The sequence below is a fragment of the Coregonus clupeaformis genome, unplaced genomic scaffold (assembly GCF_020615455.1).
Source record: "Coregonus clupeaformis isolate EN_2021a unplaced genomic scaffold, ASM2061545v1 scaf0423, whole genome shotgun sequence".
Classification (NCBI taxonomy): Eukaryota; Metazoa; Chordata; class Actinopteri; order Salmoniformes; family Salmonidae; genus Coregonus; species Coregonus clupeaformis.
In genome coordinates this window covers 30,001-53,533 of record NW_025533878.1, presented here as the reverse complement: position 1 = coordinate 53,533, position 23,533 = coordinate 30,001, and the positions used below count along the sequence as shown (strand labels likewise).

The 23,533-nt window shown below is 48.4% G+C and overlaps 1 protein-coding gene across 1 annotated transcript in view; it reads right to left on the bottom strand.

Annotated features, from left to right (window-relative positions):
• The window catches only part of LOC121537229 (probable C->U-editing enzyme APOBEC-2), a 103,909-nt gene that overhangs the window by 80,228 nt on the left and 148 nt on the right, over positions 1-23,533 (bottom strand). Inside the window, exon 1 of the mRNA XM_045215327.1 lies at positions 23,283-23,533. This exon is cut by the window's right edge and continues 148 nt beyond it. Coding sequence (XP_045071262.1) covers positions 23,283-23,533 — 251 coding nt within the window. The remainder of the gene's footprint in view (positions 1-23,282) is intronic.

Here is a 23,533-nt window from a genome sequence, read left to right as displayed (position 1 = left end):
TCCTCCATATACTCTCTGACTCCAGGCTCTAACTCCTCCATATACTCTCTGACTCCAGGCTCTAACTCCTCCATATACTCTCTGACTCCAGGCTCTAACTCCTCCATATACTCTCTGACTCCAGGCTATAACTCCTCCATATACTCTCTGACTCCAGGCTCTAACGCCTCCTCTCTGACTCCAGGCTCTAACTCCTCCATATACTCTCTGACACCAGGCTCTAACTTCTCATCTCTGACTCCAGGCTCTAACTCCACCATATACTCTCTGACTCCAGGCTCTAACTCCTCCATATACTCTCTGACTCCAGGCTGTAACTCCTCCATATAATCTCTGACTCCAGGCTCTAACGCCTCCTCTCTGACTCCAGGCTCTAACTCCTCCATATACTCTCTGACTCCAGGCTCTAACTCCTCCATATACTCTCTGACTCCAGGCTGTAACTCCTCCATATAATCTCTGACTCCAGGCTCTAACTCCTCCATATAATCTCTGAATCCAGGCTCTAACTCCTCCATATAATCTCTGAATCCAGGCTCTAACTCCTCCATATATTCTCTGACTCCAGGCTCTATCTCCTCCATATACTCTCTGACTCCAGGCTGTAACTCCTCCATATACTCTCTGACTCCAGGCTCTAATGCCTCCTCTCTGACTCCAGGCTCTACTTCCTCCATATACTCTCTGACTCCATGCTCTAACGCCTCCTCTCTGACTCCAGGCTCTAACTCCACCATATACTCTCTGACTCCAGGCTGTAACTCCTCCATATAATCTCTGACTCCAGGCTCTAACTCCTCCATATACTCTCTGACTCCAGGCTATAACTCCTCCATATACTCTCTGACTCCATGCTATAACTCCTCCATATACTCTCTGACTCCAGGCTCTAACGCCTCCTCTCTGACTCCAGGCTCTAACTCCTCCATATACTCTCTGACTCCAGGCTCTAACTCCTCCATATACTCTCTGACTCCAGGCTCTAACGCCTCCTCTCTGACTCCAGGCTCTAACTCCTCCATATACTCTCTGACTCCAGGCTCTAACGCCTCCTCTCTGACTCCAGGCTCTAACTCCTCCATATACTCTCTGACTCCAGGCTCTAACTCCTCCATATACTCTCTGACTCCAGGCTCTAACGCCTCCTCTCTGACTCCAGGCTCTAACTCCTCCATATACTCTCTGATTCCAGGCTCTAACTCCTCCATATACTCTCTGACTCCAGGCTGTAACTCCTCCATATAATCTCTGACTCCAGGCTCTAACTCCTCCATATACTCTCTGACTCCAGGCTCTAACTCCTCCATATACTCTCTGACTCCAGGCTCTAACTCCTCATATACTCTCTGACTCCAGGCTCTATCTCCTCCATATACTCTCTGACTCCAGGCTCTAACTCCTCCATATAATCTCTGACTCCAGGCTCTAACTCCTCCATATACTCTCTGACTCCAGGCTTCTAACGTCCTCTCTGACTCCAGGCTCTAACTCCTCCATATACTCTCTGACTCCAGGGTATAACTCCTCCATATACTCTCTCACTCCAGGCTGTAACTCCTCCATATAATCTCTGACTCCAGGCTCTAACGCCTCCTCTCTGACTCCAGGCTCTAACTCCTCCATATACTCTCTGATTCCAGGCTCTAACTCCTCCATATACTCTCTGACTCCAGGCTCTAACTCCTCCATATAATCTCTGACTCCAGGCTCTAACTCCTCCATATAATCTCTGACTCCAGGCTCTAACTCCTCCATATACTCTCTGACTCCAGGCTCTAACTCCTCCATATACTCTCTGACTCCAGGCTCTATCTCCTCCATATACTCTCTGACTCCAGGCTATAACTCCTCCATATACTCTCTGACTCCAGGCTCTAACGCCTCCTCTCTACTCAGGCTACTTCCATATACTTCTGACTCCATGCTATATCGCCTCTCTGACTCCAGGCTCTAACTCCTCCATATACTCTCTGACTCCAGGCTCTAACTCCTCCATATAATCTCTGACTCCAGGCTCTAACTCCTCCATATACTCTCTGACTCCAGGCTCTAACGCCTCCTCTCTGACTCCAGGCTCTAACTCCTCCATATACTCTCTGACTCCAGGCTCTAACTCCTCCATATACTCTCTGACTCCAGGCTATAACTCCTCCATATACTCTCTGACTCCAGGCTATAACTCCTCCATATACTCTCTGACTCCAGGCTCTAACGCCTCCTCTCTGACTCCAGGCTCTAACTCCTCAATATACTCTCTGACTCCAGGCTCTAACTCCTCCATATAATCTCTGACTCCAGGCTGTAACTCCTCCATATAATCTCTGACTCCAGGCTCTAACTCCTCATCTCTGACTCCAGGCTCTAACGCCTCCTCTCTGACTCCAGGCTCTAACTCCTCCATATACTCTCTGACTCCAGGTTCTAACGCCTCCTCTCTGACTCCAGGCTCTAACTTCTCCATATACTCTCTGACTCCAGGCTCTAACTCCTCCATATACTCTCTGACTCCAGGCTGTAACTCCTCCATATAATCTCTGACTCCAGGCTCTAACTCCTCCATATACTCTCTGACTCCAGGCTTCAACTCTCTCTCTGACTCCAGGCTCTAACTCCTCCATATACTCTCTGACTCCAGGCTCTAACTCCTCCATATACTCTCTGACTCCAGGCTCTAACTCCTCCATATACTCTCTGACTCCAGGCTCTATCTCTTCATATACTCTGATCCAGGCTTCTAACTCTCCTATCTCTGACTCAGGCTCTAACTCTCCATATACTCTCTGACTCCAGGCTCTAACTCCTCCATATACTCTCTGACTCCAGGCTGTAACTCCTCCATATACTCTCTGACTCCAGGCTCTAACGCCTCCTCTCTGACTCCAGGCTCTAACTCCTCCATATACTCTCTGACTCCAGGCTCTAACTCCTCCATATACTCTCTGACTCCAGGCTGTAACTCCTCCATATACTCTCTGACTCCAGGCTCTAACTCCTCCATATACTCTCTGACTCCAGGCTCTAACTCCTCCATATAATCTCTGACTCCAGGCTCTAACTCCTCCATATACTCTCTGACTCCAGGCTCTAACTCCTCCATATACTCTCTGACTCCAGGCTCAGGCTCTACTGGCTCTCTCTCATATACTCTCTGACTCCAGGCTCATATACTCTCTGACTCCAGGCTCTAACTCCACCATATACTCTCTGACTCCAGGCTGTAACTCCTCCATATACTCTCTGACTCCAGGCTCTAACTCCTCCATATACTCTCTGACTCCAGGCTCTAACTCCTCCATATACTCTCTGACTCCAGGCTCTAACTCCTCCATATACTCTCTGACTCCAGGCTATAACTCCTCCATATACTCTCTGACTCCAGGCTATAACTCCTCCATATACTCTCTGACTCCAGGCTCTAACGCCTCCTCTCTGACTCCAGGCTCTAACTCCTCCATATACTCTCTGACTCCAGGCTCTAACTCCTCCATATAATCTCTGACTCCAGGCTGTAACTCCTCCATATACTCTCTGACACCAGGCTCTAACTCCTCATCTCTGACTCCAGGCTCTAACGCCTCCTCTCTGACTCCAGGCTCTAACTCCTCCATATACTCTCTGACTCCAGGCTCTAACTCCTCCTATACTTCTGATAATCTCCTCTGACTCCAGGCTATAACTCCTCCATATACTCTCTGACTCCAGGCTCTAACGCCTCCTCTCTGACTCCAGGCTCTAACTCCTCCATATACTCTCTGACTCCAGGCTCTAACGCCTCCTCTCTGACTCCAGGCTCTAACTCCTCCATATACTCTCTGACTCCAGGCTCTAACTCCTCCATATATTCTCTGACTCCAGGCTCTAACTCCTCCATATACTCTCTGACTCCAGGCTCTAACTCCTCCATATACTCTCTGACTCCAGGCTGTAACTCCTCCATATAATCTCTGACTCCAGGCTCTAACTCCTCCATATAATCTCTGACTCCAGGCTCTAACTCCTCCATATACTCTCTGACTCCAGGCTCTAACTCCTCCATATACTCTCTGACTCCAGGCTCTAACTCCTCCATATACTCTCTGACTCCAGGCTGTAACTCCTCCATATACTCTCTGACTCCAGGCTCTAATGCCTCTCTCTGACTCCAGGCTTACTCCTCCATATACTCTCTGACTCCAGGCTCTACATCTCCTCTCTGACTCCAGGCTCTAACTCCACCATATACTCCCTGACTCCAGGCTGTAACTCCTCCATATAATCTCTGACTCCAGGCTCTAACTCCTCCATATACTCTCTGACTCCAGGCTATAACTCCTCCATATACTCTCTGACTCCATGTAACTCCATATACTCTCTGACTCCAGGTCTATCACTTCTCTGACTCCAGGCTCTAACTCCTCCATATACTCTCTGACTCCAGGCTCTAACTCCTCCATATACTCTCTGACTCCAGGCTCTAACGCCTCTATACTCTCTGACTCCAGGCTCTAACTCCTCCATATACTCTCTGACTCCAGGCTCTAACTCCTCCTTCTCTGACTCCAGGCTCTAACTCCTCCATATACTCTCTGACTCCAGGCTCTAACTCCTCCATATACTCTCTGACTCAGGCTCTAACTCCCTCCTCTCTGACTCCAGGCTCTAACTCCTCCATATACTCTCTGACTCCAGGCTCTAACTCCTCCATATACTCTCTGACTCCAGGCTGTAACTCCTCCATATAATCTCTGACTCCAGGCTCTAACTCCTCCATATAATCTCTGACTCCAGGCTCTAACTCCTCCATATAATCTCTGACTCCAGGCTCTAACTCCTCATATACTCTCTGACTCCAGGCTCTAACTCCTCCATATACTCTCTGACTCCAGGCTGTAACTCCTCCATATAATCTCTGACTCCAGGCTCTAACTCCTCCATATACTCTCTGACTCCAGGCTCTAACGCCTCCTCTCTGACTCCAGGCTCTAACTCCTCCATATACTCTCTGACTCCAGGCTCTAACTCCTCCATATACTCTCTGACTCCAGGCTGTAACTCCTCCATATAATCTCTGACTCCAGGCTCTAACGCCTCCTCTCTGACTCCAGGCTCTAACTCCTCCATATACTCTCTGACTCCAGGCTCTAACTCCTCCATATACTCTCTGACTCCAGGCTGTAACTCCTCCATATAATCTCTGACTCCAGGCTCTAACTCCTCCATATAATCTCTGACTCCAGGCTCTAACTCCTCCATATACTCTCTGACTCCAGGCTCTAACTCCTCCATATACTCTCTGACTCCAGGCTCTAATCTCCTCCATATACTCTCTGACTCCAGGCTCTAACTCCTCCATATACTCTCTGACTCCAGGCTCTAACGCCTCCTCTCTGACTCCAGGCTCTACTCCTCCATATACTCTCTGACTCCAGGCTCTAACTGCTCCATATACTCTCTGACTCCAGGCTCTAACTCCTCCATATACTCTCTGACTCCAGGCTCTAACTCCTCCATATACTCTCTGACTCCAGGCTCTAACTCCTCCATATACTCTCTGACTCCAGGCTCTAACTCTCCATATACTCTCTGACTCCAGGCTCTAACTCCTCCATATACTCTCTGACTCCAGGCTCTAACTCCTCCATATACTCTCTGACTCAGGCTTCTAACTCCTCCATATACTCTCTGACTCCAGGCTCTAACTCCTCCATATACTCTCTGACTCAGGCTATAACTCCTCCATATACTCTCTGACTCCAGGCTCTAACTCCTCACTCTCTGACTCCAGGCTCTAACTCCTCCATATACTCTCTGACTCCAGGCTCTAACTCCTCCATATACTCTCTGACTCCAGGCTCTAACTCCTCTATACTCTCTGACTCCAGGCTCTAACTCCATCCTCCTCATATACTCTCTGACTCCAGGCTCTCATCTACCTCTCGACTCATATCTCTTCCTCTGACTCCAGGCTTATAACTCCTCCATATACTCTCTGACTCCAGGCTCTAACGCCTCCTCTCTGACTCCAGGCTCTAACTCCTCCATATACTCTCTGACTCCAGGCTCTAACTCCTCCATATACTCTCTGACTCCAGGCTCTAACTCCTCCATATACTCTCTGACTCCAGGCTCTAACGCCTCCTCTCTGACTCCAGGCTCTAACTCCTCCATATACTCTCTGACTCCAGGCTCTAACTCCTCCATATACTCTCTGACTCCAGGCTATAACTCCTCCATATACTCTCTGACTCCAGGCTCTAACTCCTCCATATACTCTCTGACTCCAGGCTCTAACTCCTCCATATACTCTGACTCCAGGCTCTAACTCCTCCATATACTCTCTGACTCCAGGCTCTAACTCCTCCATATACTCTCTGACTCCAGGCTCTAACTCCTCCATATACTCTCTGACTCCAGGCTCTAACTCCTCCATATACTCTCTGACTCCAGGCTCTAACTCCTCATCTCTGACTCCAGGCTCTAACGCCTCTCTGACTCCAGGCTCTAACTCCTCCATATACTCTCTGACTCCAGGCTCTAACTCCTCCATATACTCTGACTCCAGGCTCTAACTCCTCCATATACTCTCTGACTCCAGGCTCTAACTCCTCCATATATCTCTGACTCCAGGCTCTAACTCCTCCATATCTCTCTGACTCCAGGCTCTAACTCCTCCATATACTCTCTGACTCCAGGCTCTAACTCCTCCATATCTCTGACTCCAGGCTCTAACTCCTCCATATACTCTCTGACTCCAGGCTCTAACTCCTCCATATACTCTCTGACTCCAGGCTCTAACTCCTCCTTACTCTCTGACTCCAGGCTCTAACTCCTCCATATACTCTCTGACTCCAGGCTCCCATACTTCTGACTCCAGGCTCTAATATACTCTCTGACTCCAGGCTCTAACTCCTCCATATACTCTCTGACTCCAGGCTCTAACTCCTCCATATACTCTCTGACTCCAGGCTCTAACTCCTCCATATACTCTCTGACTCCAGGCTCTAACTCCTCCATATACTCTCTGACTCCAGGCTCTAACTCCTCCATATACTCTCTGACTCCAGGCTCTAACTCCTCCATATACTCTCTGACTCCAGGCTCTAACTCCTCCATATACTCTCTGACTCCAGGCTCTAACTCCTCCATATAATCTCTGACTCCAGGCTCTAACTCCTCCATATACTCTCTGACTCCAGGCTCTAACTCCTCCATATACTCTCTGACTCCAGGCTCTAACTCCTCCATATACTCTCTGACTCCAGGCTCTAACTCCTCCATATACTCTCTGACTCCAGGCTCTAACTCCTCCATATACTCTCTGACTCCAGGCTCTAACTCCTCCATATACTCTCTGACTCCAGGCTCTAATCTCCTATACTCTCTGACTCCAGGCTCTAACTCCTCCATATACTCTCTGACTCCAGGCTCTAACTCCTCCATATACTCTCTGACTCCAGGCTCTAACTCCTCCATATACTCTCTGACTCCAGGCTCTAACTCCTCCATATACTCTCTGACTCCAGGCTCTAACTCCTCCATAAACTCTCTGACTCCAGGCTCTAACTCCTCCATATACTCTCTGACTCCAGGCTCTAACTCCTCCATATACTCTCTGACTCCAGGCTCTAACTCCTCCATATACTCTCTGACTCCAGTCTCTAACTCCTCATCGCTGACTCCAGGCTCTAACTCCTCCATATACTCTCTGACTCCAGGCTCTATCTCCTCCATATACTCTCTGACTCCAGGCTCTAACTCCTCCATATACTCTCTGACTCCAGGCTCTAACTCCTCCATATACTCTCTGACTCCAGGCTCTAACGCCTCCTCTCTGACTCCAGGCTCTAACTCCTCCATATACTCTCTGACTCCAGGCTCTAACTCCTCCATATACTCTCTGACTCCAGGCTCTAACTCCTCCATATACTCTCTGACTCCAGGCTCTAACTCCTCCATATACTCTCTGACTCCAGGCTCTAACTCCTCCATATACTCTCTGACTCCAGGCTCTAACTCCTCCATTACTCTCTGATTCCAGGCTCTAACTCCTCCATATACTCTCTGACTCCAGGCTCTAACTCCTCCATATACTGTCTGACTCCAGGCTCTAACTCTTCCATATACTCTCTGACTCCAGGCTCTATCTCCTCCATAAACTCTCTGACTCCAGGCTCTAATTCCTCCATATACTGTCTGACGCCAGGCTCTAACTCCTCCTTATACTCTCTGACTCCAGGCTCTAACTCCTCCATATACTCTCTGACTCCAGGCTCTAACTCCTCCATATACTCTCTGACTCCAGGCTCTAACTCCTCCATATACTCTCTGACTCCAGGCTATAACTCCTCCATATACTCTCTGACTCCAGGCTATAACTCCTCCATATACTCTCTGACTCCAGGCTCTAACTCCTCATCTCTGACTCCAGGCTCTAACTCCTCCATATACTCTCTGACTCCAGGCTCTAACTCCTCCATATACTCTCTGACTCCAGGCTCTAACTCCTCCATATACTCTCTGACTCCAGGCTCTAACTCCTCCATATACTCTCTGACTCCAGGCTCTAACTCCTCCATATACTCTCTGACTCCAGGCTCTAACTCCTCCATATACTCTCTGACTCCAGGCTCTAACTCCTCCATATACTCTCTGACTCCAGGCTCTAACTCCTCCATATACTCTCTGACTCCAGGCTCTAACTCCTCTTCTGACTCCAGGCTCTAACTCCTCCATATACTCTCTGACTCCAGGCTCTAACTCCTCCATATACTCTCTGACTCCAGGCTCTAACTCCTCCATATACTCTCTGACTCCAGGCTCTAACTCCTCCATATACTCTCTGACTCCAGGCTCTAACTCCTCCATATACTCTCTGACTCCAGGCTCTAACGCCTCCTATACTCTCTGACTCCAGGCTCTAACTCCTCCATATACTCTCTGACTCCAGGCTCTAACTCCTCCATATACTCTCTGACTCCAGGCTCTAACTCCTCCATATACTCTCTGACTCCAGGCTATAACTCCTCCATATACTCTCTGACTCCAGGCTCTATCTCTCTGACTCAGATCTATCTCCATATACTCTCTGACTCCAGGCTCTAACTCCTCCATATACTCTCTGACTCAGGCTCTAACTCCTCCATATACTCTCTGACTCCAGGCTCTAACTCCTCCATATACTCTCTGACTCCAGGCTCTAACCTCTATACTCTGACTCCAGGCTCTAACTCCTCCATATACTCTCTGACTCCAGGCTCTAACGCCTCCTCTCTCTGACTCCAGGCTCTAACTCCTCCATATACTCTCTGACTCCAGGCTCTAACTCCTCCATATACTCTCTGACTCCAGGCTCTAACTCCTCCACATTCTCTCTGACTCTAGGCTCTAACTCCTCAACATTCTCTCTGACTCTAGGCTCTAACTCCTTCATATACTCTCTGACTCCAGGCTCTAACTCCTCCATATACTCTCTGACTCCAGGCTCTAACGCCTCCTCTCTGACCCCAGGCTCTAACTCCTCCATATACTCTCTGACTCCAGGCTCTAACTCCTCCATATACTCTCTGACTCCAGGCTCTAACTCCTCCATATACTCTCTGACTCCAGGCTCTAACTCCTCCATATACTCTCTGACTCCAGGCTCTAACGCCTCCTCTCTGACTCCAGGCTCTAACTCCTCCATATACTCTCTGACTCCAGGCTCTAACTCCTCCATATACTCTCTGACTCCAGGCTCTAACTCCTCCATATACTCTCTGACTCCAGGCTCTAACTCCTCCATATACTCTCTGACTCCAGGCTCTAACTCCTCCATATACTCTCTGACTCCAGGCTCTAACTCCATATACTCTCTGACTCCAGGCTCTAACTCCTCCATATACTCTCTGACTCAGGCTCTAACTCCTCCATATACTCTCTGACTCCAGGCTCTAACTCCTCCATATACTCTCTGACTCCAGGCTCTAACTCCTCCATATACTCTCTGACTCCAGGCTCTAACTCCTCCATATACTCTCTGACTCCAGGCTCTAACTCCTCCATATACTCTCTGACTCAGGCTCTAACTCCTCCATATACTCTCTGACTCCAGGCTCTAACTCCTCCATATACTCTCTGACTCCAGGCTCTAACGCCTCCATATACTCTCTGACTCCAGGCTCTAACTCCTCCATATACTCTCTGACTCCAGGCTCTAACTCCTCCATATACTCTCTGACTCCAGGCTCTAACTCCTCCATATACTCTCTGACTCCAGGCTCTAACTCCTCCATATCTTTCTGACTCCAGGCTCTAACTCCTCCATATACTCTCTGACTCCAGGCTCTAACTCCTCCATATACTCTCTGACTCCAGGCTCTAACTCCTCCATATACTCTCTGACTCCAGGCTCTAACTCCTCCATATACTCTCTGACTCCAGGCTCTAACTCCTCCATATACTCTCTGACTCCAGGCTCTAACTCCTATATACTCTGACTCCAGGCTCTACCTCCATACTCTCTGACTCAGGCTCTAACTCCTCCATATACTCTCTGACTCCAGGCTCTAACTCCTCCATATACTCTCTGACTCCAGGCTCTAACTCCTCCATATACTCTCTGACTCCAGGCTCTAACTCCTCCATATACTCTCTGACTCCAGGCTCTAATCCTCCATCTCTGACTCCAGGCTCTAACTCCTCCATATACTCTCTGACTCCAGGCTCTAACTCCTCCATATACTCTCTGACTCCAGGCTCTAACTCCTCCATATACTCTCTGACTCCAGGCTCTAACTCCTCCATATACTCTCTGACTCCAGGCTCTAACTCCTCCATATACTCTCTGACTCCAGGCTCTAACTCCTCCATATACTCTCTGACTCCAGGCTCTAACTCCTCCATATACTCTCTGACTCCAGGCTCTAACTCCTCCATATACTCTCTGACTCCAGGCTCTAACTCCTCCATATACTCTCTGACTCCAGGCTCTAATTCCCTCCATATACTCTCTGACTCCCAGGCTCTAACTCCTCCATATACTCTCTGACTCCAGGCTCTAACTCCTCCATATCTCTGACTCCAGGCTCTAACTCCTCCTATCTCTGACTCCAGGCTCTAACTCCTCCATATACTCTCTGACTCCAGGCTCTAACTCCTCTCTCTCTGACTCCAGGCTCTAACTCCTCCATATACTCTCTGACTCCAGGCTCTAACTCCTCCATATACTCTCTGACTCCAGGCTCTAACTCCTCCATATACTCTCTGACTCCAGGCTCTAACTCCTCCATATACTCTCTGACTCCAGGCTCTAACTCCTCCATATACTTTCTGACTCCAGGCTCTCTCATATCCTCTCTGACTTCAGGCTCTAACTCCTCCATATACTCTCTGACTCCAGGCTCTAACTCCTCCATATACTCTCTGACTCCAGGCTGTAACTCCTCCATATACTCTCTGACTCCAGGCTCTAACTCCTCCATATACTCTCTGACTCCAGGCTCTAACTCCTCCATATATCTCTGACTCCAGGCTCTAACTCCTCCATATACTCTCTGACTCCAGGCTCTAACGCCTCCATATACTCTCTGACTCCAGGCTCTAACTCCTCCATATACTCTCTGACTCCAGGCTCTAACTCCTCCATATACTCTCTGACTCCAGGCTCTAACTCCTCCATATACTCTCTGACTCCAGTCTCTAACTCCTCACTCTCTGACTCCAGGCTCTAACTCCTCCATATACTCTGACTCCAGGCTCTAATCCTCCATACTTCTGACTCCAGGCTCTAACTCCTCCATATACTCTCTGACTCCAGGCTCTAACTCCTCCATATACTCTCTGACTCCAGGCTCTAACTCCTCCATATACTCTCTGACTCCAGGCTCTAACGCCTCCATACTCTCTGACTCCAGGCTCTAACTCCTCCATATACTCTCTGACTCCAGGCTCTAACTCCTCCATATACTCTCTGACTCCAGGCTCTAACTCCTCCATATACTCTCTGACTCCAGGCTCTAACTCCTCCATATACTCTCTGACTCCAGGCTCTAACTCCTCCATATACTCTCTGACTCCAGGCTCTAACTCCTCCATATACTCTCTGACTCCAGGCTCTAACTCCTCCATATACTCTCTGACTCCAGGCTCTAACTCCTCTATATACTCTGACTCCAGGCTCTAACGCCTCCATATACTCTCTGACTCCAGGCTCTAACTCCTCCATATACTCTCTGACTCCAGGCTCTAACTCCTCCATATACTCTCTGACACCAGGCTCTAACTCCTCATCTCTGACTCCAGGCTCTAACTCCACCATATACTCTCTGACTCCAGGCTCTATCTCCTCCATATACTCTCTGACTCCAGGCTCTAACTCCTCCATATACTCTCTGACTCCAGGCTCTAACTCCTCCATATACTCTCTGACTCCAGGCTCTAACTCCTCCATATACTCTCTGACTCCAGGCTCTAACTCCTCCATATACTTCTGACTCCAGGCTCTAACTCCTCCATATACTCTCTGACTCCAGGCTCTAACTCCTCCATATACTCTCTGACTCCAGGCTCTAACTCCTCCATATACTCTCTGACTCCAGGCTCTAACGCCTCCTCTCTGACTCCAGGCTCTAACTCCTCCATATACTCTCTGACTCCAGGCTCTAACTCCTCCATATACTCTCTGACTCCAGGCTCTAACTCCTCCATATACTCTCTGACTCCAGGCTCTAACTCCTCCATATACTCTCTGACTCCAGGCTCTAACTCCTCCACTCTCTGACTCCAGGCTCTAACTCCTCCATATACTCTCTGACTCCAGGCTCTAACTCCTCCATATACTCTCTGACTCCAGGCTCTAACTCCCTCCATATACTCTCTGACTCCAGGCTCTAACTCCTCCATATACTCTCTGACTCCAGGCTCTAACTCCTCCATATACTCTCTGACTCCAGGCTCTAACTCCTCCATATACTCTCTGACTCCAGGCTCTAACTCCTCCATATACTCTCTGACTCCCAGGCTCTAACTCCTCATACTCTCTGACTCCAGGCTCTAACGCCTCCTCTCTGACTCCAGGCTCTAACTCCTCCATATACTCTCTGACTCCAGGCTCTAACTCCTCCTCTCTGACTCCAGGCTCTAACTCCACCATATACTCTCTGACTCCAGGCTCTATCTCCTCCATATACTCTCTGACTCCAGGCTCTAACTCCTCCATAAACTCTCTGACTCCAGGCTCTAACTCCTCCATATACTCTCTGACTCCAGGCTCTAACTCCTCCATAAACACTCTGACTCCAGGCTCTAACTCCTCTATATACTCTCTGACTCCAGGCTCTAACGCCTCCTCTTTTACTCCAGGCTCTAACTCCTCCATATACTCTCTGACAGCAGACTCTAACTCCTCATCTCTGACTCCAGGCTCTAACTCCACCATATACTCTCTGACTCCAGGCTCTATCTCCTCCACATACTCTCTGACTCCAGGCTCTAACTCCTCCATATACTCTCTGACTCCAGGCTCTAACTCCTCCATATACTCTCTGACTCCAGGCTCTAATGCCTCTTCTCTCACCCCAGGCTCTAACTCCTCCATATACTCTCTGACTCCAGGCTATAACTCCTCCATATACTCTCTGACTCCAGGCTCTAACTCCTCCATATACTCTCTGACTCCAGGCTCTAACTCCTCCATATACTCTCTGACTCCAGGCTCTAACTCCTCTATCTCTCTGACTCCAGGCTCTAACTCCTTACTCTCTGACTCCAGGCTCTAACTCCTCCATATACTCTCTGACTCCAGGCTCTAACTCCTCCATATTCTCTGACTCCAGGCTCTAACTCCTCCATATACTCTCTGACTCCAGGCTCTAACTCCTCCATATACTCTCTGACTCCAGGCTCTAACTCCTCCATATACTCTCTGACTCCAGGCTCTAACTCCTCCATATACTCTCTGACTCCAGGCTCTAACTCCTCCATATACTCTCTGACTCCAGGCTCTAACTCCTCCATATACTCTCTGACTCCAGGCTGTAACTCCTCCATATACTCTCTGACTCCAGGCTCTAACTCCTCCATATACTCTCTGACTCCAGGCTCTAACTCCTCCATATACTCTCTGACTCCAGGCTCTAACTCCTCCATATACTCTGACTCCAGGCTCTAACTCCTCCATATACTCTCTGACTCCAGGCTCTAACTCCTCCATATACTCTCTGACTCCAGGCTCTAACTCCTCCATATACTCTCTGACTCCAGGCTCTAACTCCTCCATATACTCTCTGACTCCAGGCTCTAACTCCTCCATATACTCTCTGACTCCAGGCTCTAACTCCTCCATATACTCTCTGACTCCAGGCTCTAATCCCTCCATATACTCTGACTCCAGGCTTTATCTCATATACTCTCTGACTCAGGCTCTAACTCTCATTACTTTCTGACTCAGGCTCTATCTCCCCATATACTCTCTGACTCCAGGCTCTAACTCCTCCATATACTCTCTGACTCCAGGCTTCTAACTCCTCCATATACTCTCTGACTCCAGGCTCTAACTCCTCCATATACTCTCTGACTCCAGGCTCTAACTCCTCCATATACTCTCTGACTCCAGGCTCTAACTCCTCCATATACTCTCTGACTCCAGGCTCTAACTCCTCCATATACTCTCTGACTCCAGGCTCTAACTCCTCCATATACTCTCTGACTCCAGGCTCTAACTCCTCCATATACTCTCTGACTCCAGGCTCTAACGCCTCCACATATCTCTGACTCCAGGCTCTAACTCCATATACTCTCTGACTCCAGGCTCTAACTCCTCCATATACTCTCTGACTCCAGGCTCTACCCTCCATATACTCTCTGACTCCAGGCTCTAACTCCTCCATATACTCTCTGACTCCAGGCTCTAACTCCTCCATATACTCTCTGACTCCAGGCTCTAACTCCTCCATATACTCTCTGACTCCAGGCTCTAACTCCTCTCTGACTCCAGGCTCTAACTCTCATATACTCTGACTCCAGGCTCTAACTCCTCCATATACTCTCTGACTCCAGGCTCTAACTCCTCCATATACTCTCTGACTCCAGGCTCTAACTCCTCCATATACTCTCTGACTCCAGGCTCTAACTCCTCCATATCTCTGACTCCAGGCTCTAACTCCTCCATATACTCTCTGACTCCAGGCTCTAACTCCTCCATATACTCTCTGACTCAGGCTCTAACTCCTCCTCTCTGACTCAGGCTCTAACTCCTCCATATACTCTCTGACTCCAGGCTCTAACTCCTCCATATACTCTCTGACTCCAGGCTCTAACTCCTCCATATACTCTCTGACTCCAGGCTCTAACTCCTCCATATACTCTCTGACTCCAGGCTCTAACTCCTCCATATACTCTCTGACTCCAGGCTCTAACTCCTCCATATACTCTCTGACTCCAGGCTCTAACTCCTCCATATACTCTCTGACTCCAGGCTCTAACTCCTCCATATACTCTCTGACTCCAGGCTCTAACTCCTCCATATACTCTCTGACTCCAGGCTCTAACTCCTCCATATACTCTCTGACTCCAGGCTCTAACTCCTCCATATACTCTCTGACTCCAGGCTCTAACTCCTCCATATACTCTCTGACTCCAGGCTCTAACTCCTCCATATACTCTCTGACTCCAGGCTCTAACTCCTCCATATACTCTCTGACTCCAGGCTCTAACTCCTCCATATACTCTCTGACTCCAGGCTCTAACTCCTCATCTCTGACTCCAGGCTCTAACTCCTCCATATACTCTCTGACTCCAGGCTCTAACGCCTCCTCTCTGACTCCAGGCTCTAACTCCTCCATATACTCTCTGACTCCAGGCTCTAACTCCTCCATATACTCTCTGACTCCAGGCTCTAACTCCTCCATATACTCTCTGACTCCAGGCTCTAACTCCTCCATATACTCTCTGACTCCAGGCTCTAACTCCTCCATATACTCTCTGACTCCAGGCTCTAACTCCTCCATATACTCTCTGACTCCAGGCTCTAACTCCTCCATATACTCTCTGACTCCAGGCTCTAACTCCTCCATATACTCTCTGACTCCAGGCTCTAACTCCTCCATATACTCTCTGACTCCAGGCTCTAACTCCTCCATATACTCTCTGACTCCAGGCTCTAACTCCTCCATATACTCTCTGACTCCAGGCTCTAACTCCTCCATATACTCTCTGACTCCAGGCTCTAACTCCTCCATATACTCTCTGACTCCAGGCTCTAATCTCCTATACTCTCTGACTCCAGGCTCTAACTCCTCCATATACTCTCTGACTCCAGGCTCTAACTCCTCTTCTGACTCCAGGCTCTAACTCCTCCATATACTCTCTGACTCCAGGCTCTAACTCCTCCATATACTCTCTGACTCCAGGCTCTAACTCCTCCATATACTCTCTGACTCCAGGCTCTAACTCTCCTCTCTGACTCGATCTAACTTCCATATACTCTCTGACTCCAGGCTCTAACTCCTCCATATACTCTCTGACTCCAGGCTCTAACTCCTCCATATACTCTCTGACTCCAGGCTCTAACTCCTCCATATACTCTCTGACTCCAGGCTCTAACTCCTCCATATACTCTCTGACTCCAGGCTCTAACTCCTCCATATACTCTCTGACTCCAGGCTCTAACTCCTCCATATACTCTCTGACTCCAGGCTCTAACTCCTCCATATACTCTCTGACTCCAGGCTCTAACTCCTCCATATACTCTCTGACTCCAGGCTCTAACTCCTCCATATACTCTCTGACTCCAGGCTCTAACTCCTCCATATACTCTCTGACTCCAGGCTCTAACTCCTCCATATACTCTCTGACTCCAGGCTCTAACTCCTCCATATACTCTCTGACTCCAGGCTCTAACTCCTCCATATACTCTCTGACTCCAGGCTCTAACTCCTCTCTGACTCCAGGCTCTAACTCCTCCATATACTCTCTGACTCCAGGCTCTAACTCCTCCATATACTCTCTGACTCCAGGCTCTAACTCCTCCATATACTCTCTGACTCCAGGCTCTAACTCCTCCATATACTCTCTGACTCAGGCTCTAACTCCTCCATATACTCTCTGACTCCAGGCTCTAACTCCTCCATATACTCTCTGACTCCAGGCTGTAACTCCTCCATATACTCTCTGACTACAGGCTCTAACGCCTCATCTCTTACTCCAGGCTCTAACGCCTCATCTCTGACTCCAGGCTCTAACTCCTCCATATACTCTCTGACTCCAGGCTCTAACTCCTCCATATACTCTCTGACTCCAGGCTCTAACTCCTCCATATACTCTCTGACTCCAGGCTCTAACTCCTCCATATACTCTCTGACTCCAGGCTCTAACTCCTCCATATACTCTCTGACTCCAGGCTCTAACTCCTCCATATACTCTCTGACTCCAGGCTCTAACTCCTCCATATACTCTCTGACTCCAGGCTCTAACTCCTCCATATACTCTCTGACTCCAGGCTCTAACTCCTCCATATACTCTCTGACTCCAGGCTCTAACTCCTCCATATACTCTCTGACTCCAGGCTCTAACTCCTCCATATACTCTCTGACTCCAGGCTCTAACTCCTCCATATACTCTCTGACTCCAGGCTCTAACTCCTCCATATACTCTCTGACTCCAGGCTCTAACTCCTCCATATACTCTCTGACTCCAGGCTCTAACTCCTCCATATACTCTCTGACTCCAGGCTCTAACTCCTCCATATACTCTCTGACTCCAGGCTCTAACTCCTCCATATACTCTCTGACTCCAGGCTCTAACTCCTCCATATACTCTCTGACTCCAGGCTCTAACTCCTCCATATACTCTCTGACTCCAGGCTCTAACGCCTCCTCTCTGACTCCAGGCTCTAACTCCTCCATATACTCTCTGACTCCAGGCTCTAACTCCTCCATATACTCTCTGACTCCAGGCTCTAACTCCTCCATATACTCTCTGACTCCAGGCTCTAACTCCTCCATATACTCTCTGACTCCAGGCTCTAACTCCTCCATATACTCTCTGACTCCAGGCTCTAACTCCTCCATATACTCTCTGACTCCAGGCTCTAACTCCTCCATATACTCTCTGACTCCAGGCTCTAACTCCTCCATATACTCTCTGACTCCAGGCTCTAACTCCTCCATATACTCTCTGACTCCAGGCTCTAACTCCTCCATATAATCTCTGACTCCAGGCTCTAACTCCTCCATATACTCTCTGACTCCAGGCTCTAACTCCTCCATATACTCTCTGACTCCAGGCTCTAACTCCTCCATATACTCTCTGACTCCAGGCTCTAACTCCTCCATATACTCTCTGACTCCAGGCTCTAACTCCTCCATATACTCTCTGACTCCAGGCTGTAACTCCTCCATATACTCTCTGACTCCAGGCTCTAACTCCTCATCTCTGACTCCAGGCTCTAACGCCTCCTCTCTGACTCCAGGCTCTAACTCCTCCATATACTCTCTGACTCCAGGCTCTAACTCCTCCATATACTCTCTGACTCCAGGCTCTAACTCCTCCATATACTCTCTGACTCCAGGCTCTAACTCCTCCATATACTCTCTGACTCCAGGCTCTAACTCCTCCATATACTCTCTGACTCCAGGCTCTAACTCCTCCATATACTCTCTGACTCCAGGCTCTAACTCCTCCATATACTCTCTGACTCCAGGCTCTAACTCCTCCATATACTCTCTGACTCCAGGCTCTAACTCCTCCATATACTCTCTGACTCCAGGCTCTAACTCCTCCATATACTCTCTGACTCCAGGCTGTAACTCCTCCATATACTCTCTGACTCCAGGCTCTAACTCCTCCATATACTGTCTGACTCCAGGCTCTAACTCCTCCATATACTCTCTGACTCCAGGCTCTAACTCCAAAATATAATCTCTGACTCCAAGCTGTAACTCCTCTATATACTCTCTGACACCAGGCTCTAACTCCTCATCTCTGACTCCAGGCTCTAACGCCTCCTCTCTGACTCCAGGCTCTAACTCCTCCATATACTCTCTGACTCCAGGCTCTAACTCCTCCATATACTCTCTGACTCCAGGCTCTAACTCCTCCATATACTCTCTGACTCCAGGCTCTAACTCCTCCATATACTCTCTGATTCCAGGCTCTATCTCCTCCATAAACTCTCTGACGCCAGGCTCTAACTCCTCCATATACTCTCTGACTCCAGGCTCTAACTCCTCCATATAATCTCTGACTCCAGGCTCTAACTCCTCCATATACTCTCTGACTCCAGGCTCTAACTCCTCCATATACTCTCTGACTCCAGGCTCTAACTCCTCCATATACTCTCTGACTCCAGGCTCTAACTCCTCCATATACTCTCTGACTCCAGGCTCTAACTCCTCCATATACTCTCTGACTCCATCATAACTCCTCCATATACTCTCTGACTCCAGGCTTCTAACTCCTCCATATACTCTCTGACTCCAGGCTCTAACTCCTCCATATACTCTCTGACTCCAGGCTTCTAACTCCATATCTCTGACTCAGGCTCTAACTCATATACTCTCTGACTCCAGGCTCTAACTCCTCCATATACTCTCTGACTCCAGGCTCTAACTCCTCCATATACTCTCTGACTCCAGGCTCTAACTCCTCCATATACTCTCTGACTCCAGGCTCTAACTCCTCCATATACTCTCTGACTCCAGGCTCTAACTCCTCCATATACTCTCTGACTCCAGGCTCTAACTCCTCCATATACTCTCTGACTCCAGGCTCTAACTCCTCCATATACTCTCTGACTCCAGGCTCTAACTCCTCCATACTCTCTGACTCCAGGCTCTAACTCCTCCATATACTCTCTGACTCCAGGCTCTAACTCCTCCATATACTCTCTGACTCCAGGCTCTAACTCCTCCATATACTCTCTGACTCCAGGCTCTAACTCCTCCATATACTCTCTGACTCCAGGCTCTAACTCCTCCATATACTCTCTGACTCCAGGCTCTAACTCCTCCATATACTCTCTGACTCCAGGCTCTAACTCCTCCATATACTCTCTGACTCCAGGCTCTAACTCCTCCATATACTCTCTGACTCCAGGCTCTAACTCCTCCATATACTCTCTGACTCCAGGCTCTAACTCCTCCATATACTCTCTGACTCCAGGCTCTAACTCCTCCATATACTCTCTGACTCCAGGCTCTAACTCCTCCATATACTCTCTGACTCCAGGCTCTAACTCCTCCATATACTCTCTGACTCCAGGCTCTAACTCCTCCATATACTCTCTGACTCCAGGCTGTAACTCCTCCATATACTCTCTGACTCCAGGCTCTAACTCCTCCATATACTCTCTGACTCCAGGCTCTAACTCCTCCTCTCTGACTCCAGGCTCTAACTCCTCCATATACTCTCTGACTCCAGGCTCTAACTCCTCCATATACTCTCTGACTCCAGGCTCTAACTCCTCCATATACTCTCTGACTCCAGGCTGTAACTCCTCCATATACTCTCTGACTCCAGGCTCTAACTCCTCCATATACTCTCTGACTCCAGGCTCTAACTCCTCCATATACTCTCTGACTCCAGGCTCTAACTCCTCCATATACTCTCTGACTCCAGGCTCTAACTCCTCCATATACTCTCTGACTCCAGGCTCTAACTCCTCCATATACTCTCTGACTCCAGGCTCTAACGCCTCCTCTCTGACTCCAGGCTCTAACTCCTCCATATACTCTCTGACTCCAGGCTCTAACTCCTCCTATACTCTCTGACTTCCAGGCTCTAACTCCTCCTCTCTCTGACTCCAGGCTCCTAACCCTCCATATCTCTCTGACTCCAGGCTCTAACTCCTCCTCTCTGACTCCAGGCTCTAACTCCTCCATATACTCTCTGACTCCAGGCTCTAACTCCTCCATATACTCTCTGACTCCAGGCTCTAACTCCTCCATATACTCTCTGACTCCAGGCTCTAACTCCTCCATATACTCTCTGACTCCAGGCTCTAACTCCTAATACTGTCTGACTCCAGGCTCTAACTCCTCCATATACTCTCTGACTCCAGGCTCTAACTCCTCCATATACTCTCTGACTCCAGGCTCTAACTCCTCCATATACTCTCTGACTCCAGGCTCTAACTCCTCCATATACTCTCTGACTCCAGGCTCTAACTCCTCCATAAACTCTCTGACTCCAGGCTCTAACTCCTCCATATACTCTCTGACTCCAGGCTCTAACTCCTCCATAAACTCTCTGACTCCAGGCTCTAACTCCTCCATATACTCTCTGACTCCAGGCTCTAACGCATCCTCTCTGACTCCAGGCTCTAACTCCTCCATATACTCTCTGACTCCAGGCTCTAACTCCTCCATATACTCTCTGACTCCAGGCTGTAACTCCTCCATATACTCTCTGACTCCAGGCTCTATCTCCTCCATAAACTCTCTGACTCCAGGCTCTAACTCCTCCATAAACTCTCTGACTCCAGGCTCTAACTCCTCCATATACTCTCTGACTCCAGGCTCCATTTCCTCCATAATCTCTCTGACTTCAGGTTCTAACTCCTCCATATACTCTCTGACACCAGGCTCTAACTCCTCCATATACTCTCTGACATACTCTCCAGAAAATGATGTCATGGCTTTAGAAGCTTCTGATAGGCTAATTGACCAAATTTGAGTCAATTGGAGGTGTACATGTGGATGTATTTCAAGGCCTACCTTCAAACTCAGTGCCTCTTTGCTTGACATCATGGGAAAATAAAAAGAAATCAGCCAAGACCTCAGAAAAAAAATTGTAGACCACCACAAGTCTGGTTCATCTTCGGAGCAATTTCCAAACGTACCACGTTCATCTGTACAAACAATAGTATGCAAGTATAAACACATGGGACCACGCAGCCGTCACACCGCTCAGGAAGGAGACGCGGTCTGTCTCCTAGAGATGAACGTACTTTGGTGTGAAAATTGCAAATCAATCCCAGAACAACAGCAAAGGACCTTGTGTATTTTACCTTTATTTAATTAGGCAAGTCAGTTAAGAACAAATTCTTATTTACAATGACCCCCTACACCGGCCAAACCCGGACCAATTGTGCGCCGCCCTATGGGACTCCCAATCACGGCCGGTTGTGATACAGCCTGGAATCGAACCAAGAGGTCTGTAGTGACGCCTCAAGCACTGAGATGCAGTGCCTTAGACCACTGCGCCACTCGGGAGCCCAGATACTTGAGGAAACAGGTACAAAAGTATCTATATCCGCAGTAAAACGAGATAACCTGAAAGGCTCAGCAAGGAAGAAGCCACTGCTCCAAAACCGCCATAAAAAAGCCAGACTACGGTTTGCAACTGCACATGGGGACAAAGATCTTACTTTTTGTAGAAAATGTCCTCTGGTCTGATGAAACAAAAATAGAACTGTTTGGCCATAATGACCATTGTTATGTTTGGAGGAAAAAGGGGGTTCTTGCAAGCCGAAGAACCCCATCCCAACCACGAAGCACGGGGGTGGCAGCATCATGCTGTGGGGGTGCTTTGCTACAGGAGGGACTGGTGCACTTCACAAAATAGATGTCATCATGAGGAAGGAAAATGATGTGGATATATTGAAGCAACATCTCAAGACATCAGTCAGAAGCTTGGTCGCAAATGGGTCTTCCAAATGGACAATGACCCCAGGCATACTTCCAAAGTTGTGGCAAAATGGCTTAAGGACATCAAAGTAAAGGTATTGGAGTGGCCATCACAAAGCCCTGACCTCAATCCTATAGAACATTTGTGGGCAGAGCTGAAGCATGTGTGAGCAAGGAGGCCTACAAACCTGATTCAGTTACACCAGCTCTGTCAGGAGGAATGGGCCAAAATTCACCCAAGTTATTGTGGGAAGATTGTGGAAGGCTACCCGAAACGTTTGACCCAAGTTAAACAATTTAAAGGCAATGCTACCAAATACTAATTGAGTGTATGTAAACTTCTGACCCACTGGGAATGTGATGAAAGAAATAAAAGCTGAAATAAATCATTCTCTCTCGTATTATTCTGACATTTCACATTCTTAAAATAAAGTGGTGATCCTAACTGACCTAAGTCAGGGAATTTTTACTAGGATTAAATGTCAGGAATTGTGAAAAACTGAGTTTAAATGTATTTGGCTAAGGTGTATGTAAACTTCCCACTTCAACTGTAAATATAACAGGTGCTGGTGTAACTGACTGTCTTTATACCAGTGTATAAAGCTATGAGAGAGACATGACACAAACCCCCACAGAAAGTATACCTGCCTCTGTGTGTGTTAGAGAGAAAGAGCGAGAGATGGAAAATGTGTGTGTGTTTACCCAGTAACAATCTCCCATGGTGGCAGCTCGATGGTTTCAAACTCTCCTTCTGCTCCCTCTGTTAGCTCCTCCGTTCCACCGCTCCTCTTCTTCACCACCCCTGGTTGGGGTTGGTATCCCGTCTTCACAACTTGGTATCCTGTCTTCAACATTTTCTCTTTCTCTTCCTCCTTCTCCTTCTCCTTCTCCTTCTCTTTCTCTTTCTCTTTCTCCTTCTCCTTCTCCTTCTCCTTCTCCTTCTCCCTCTCCTT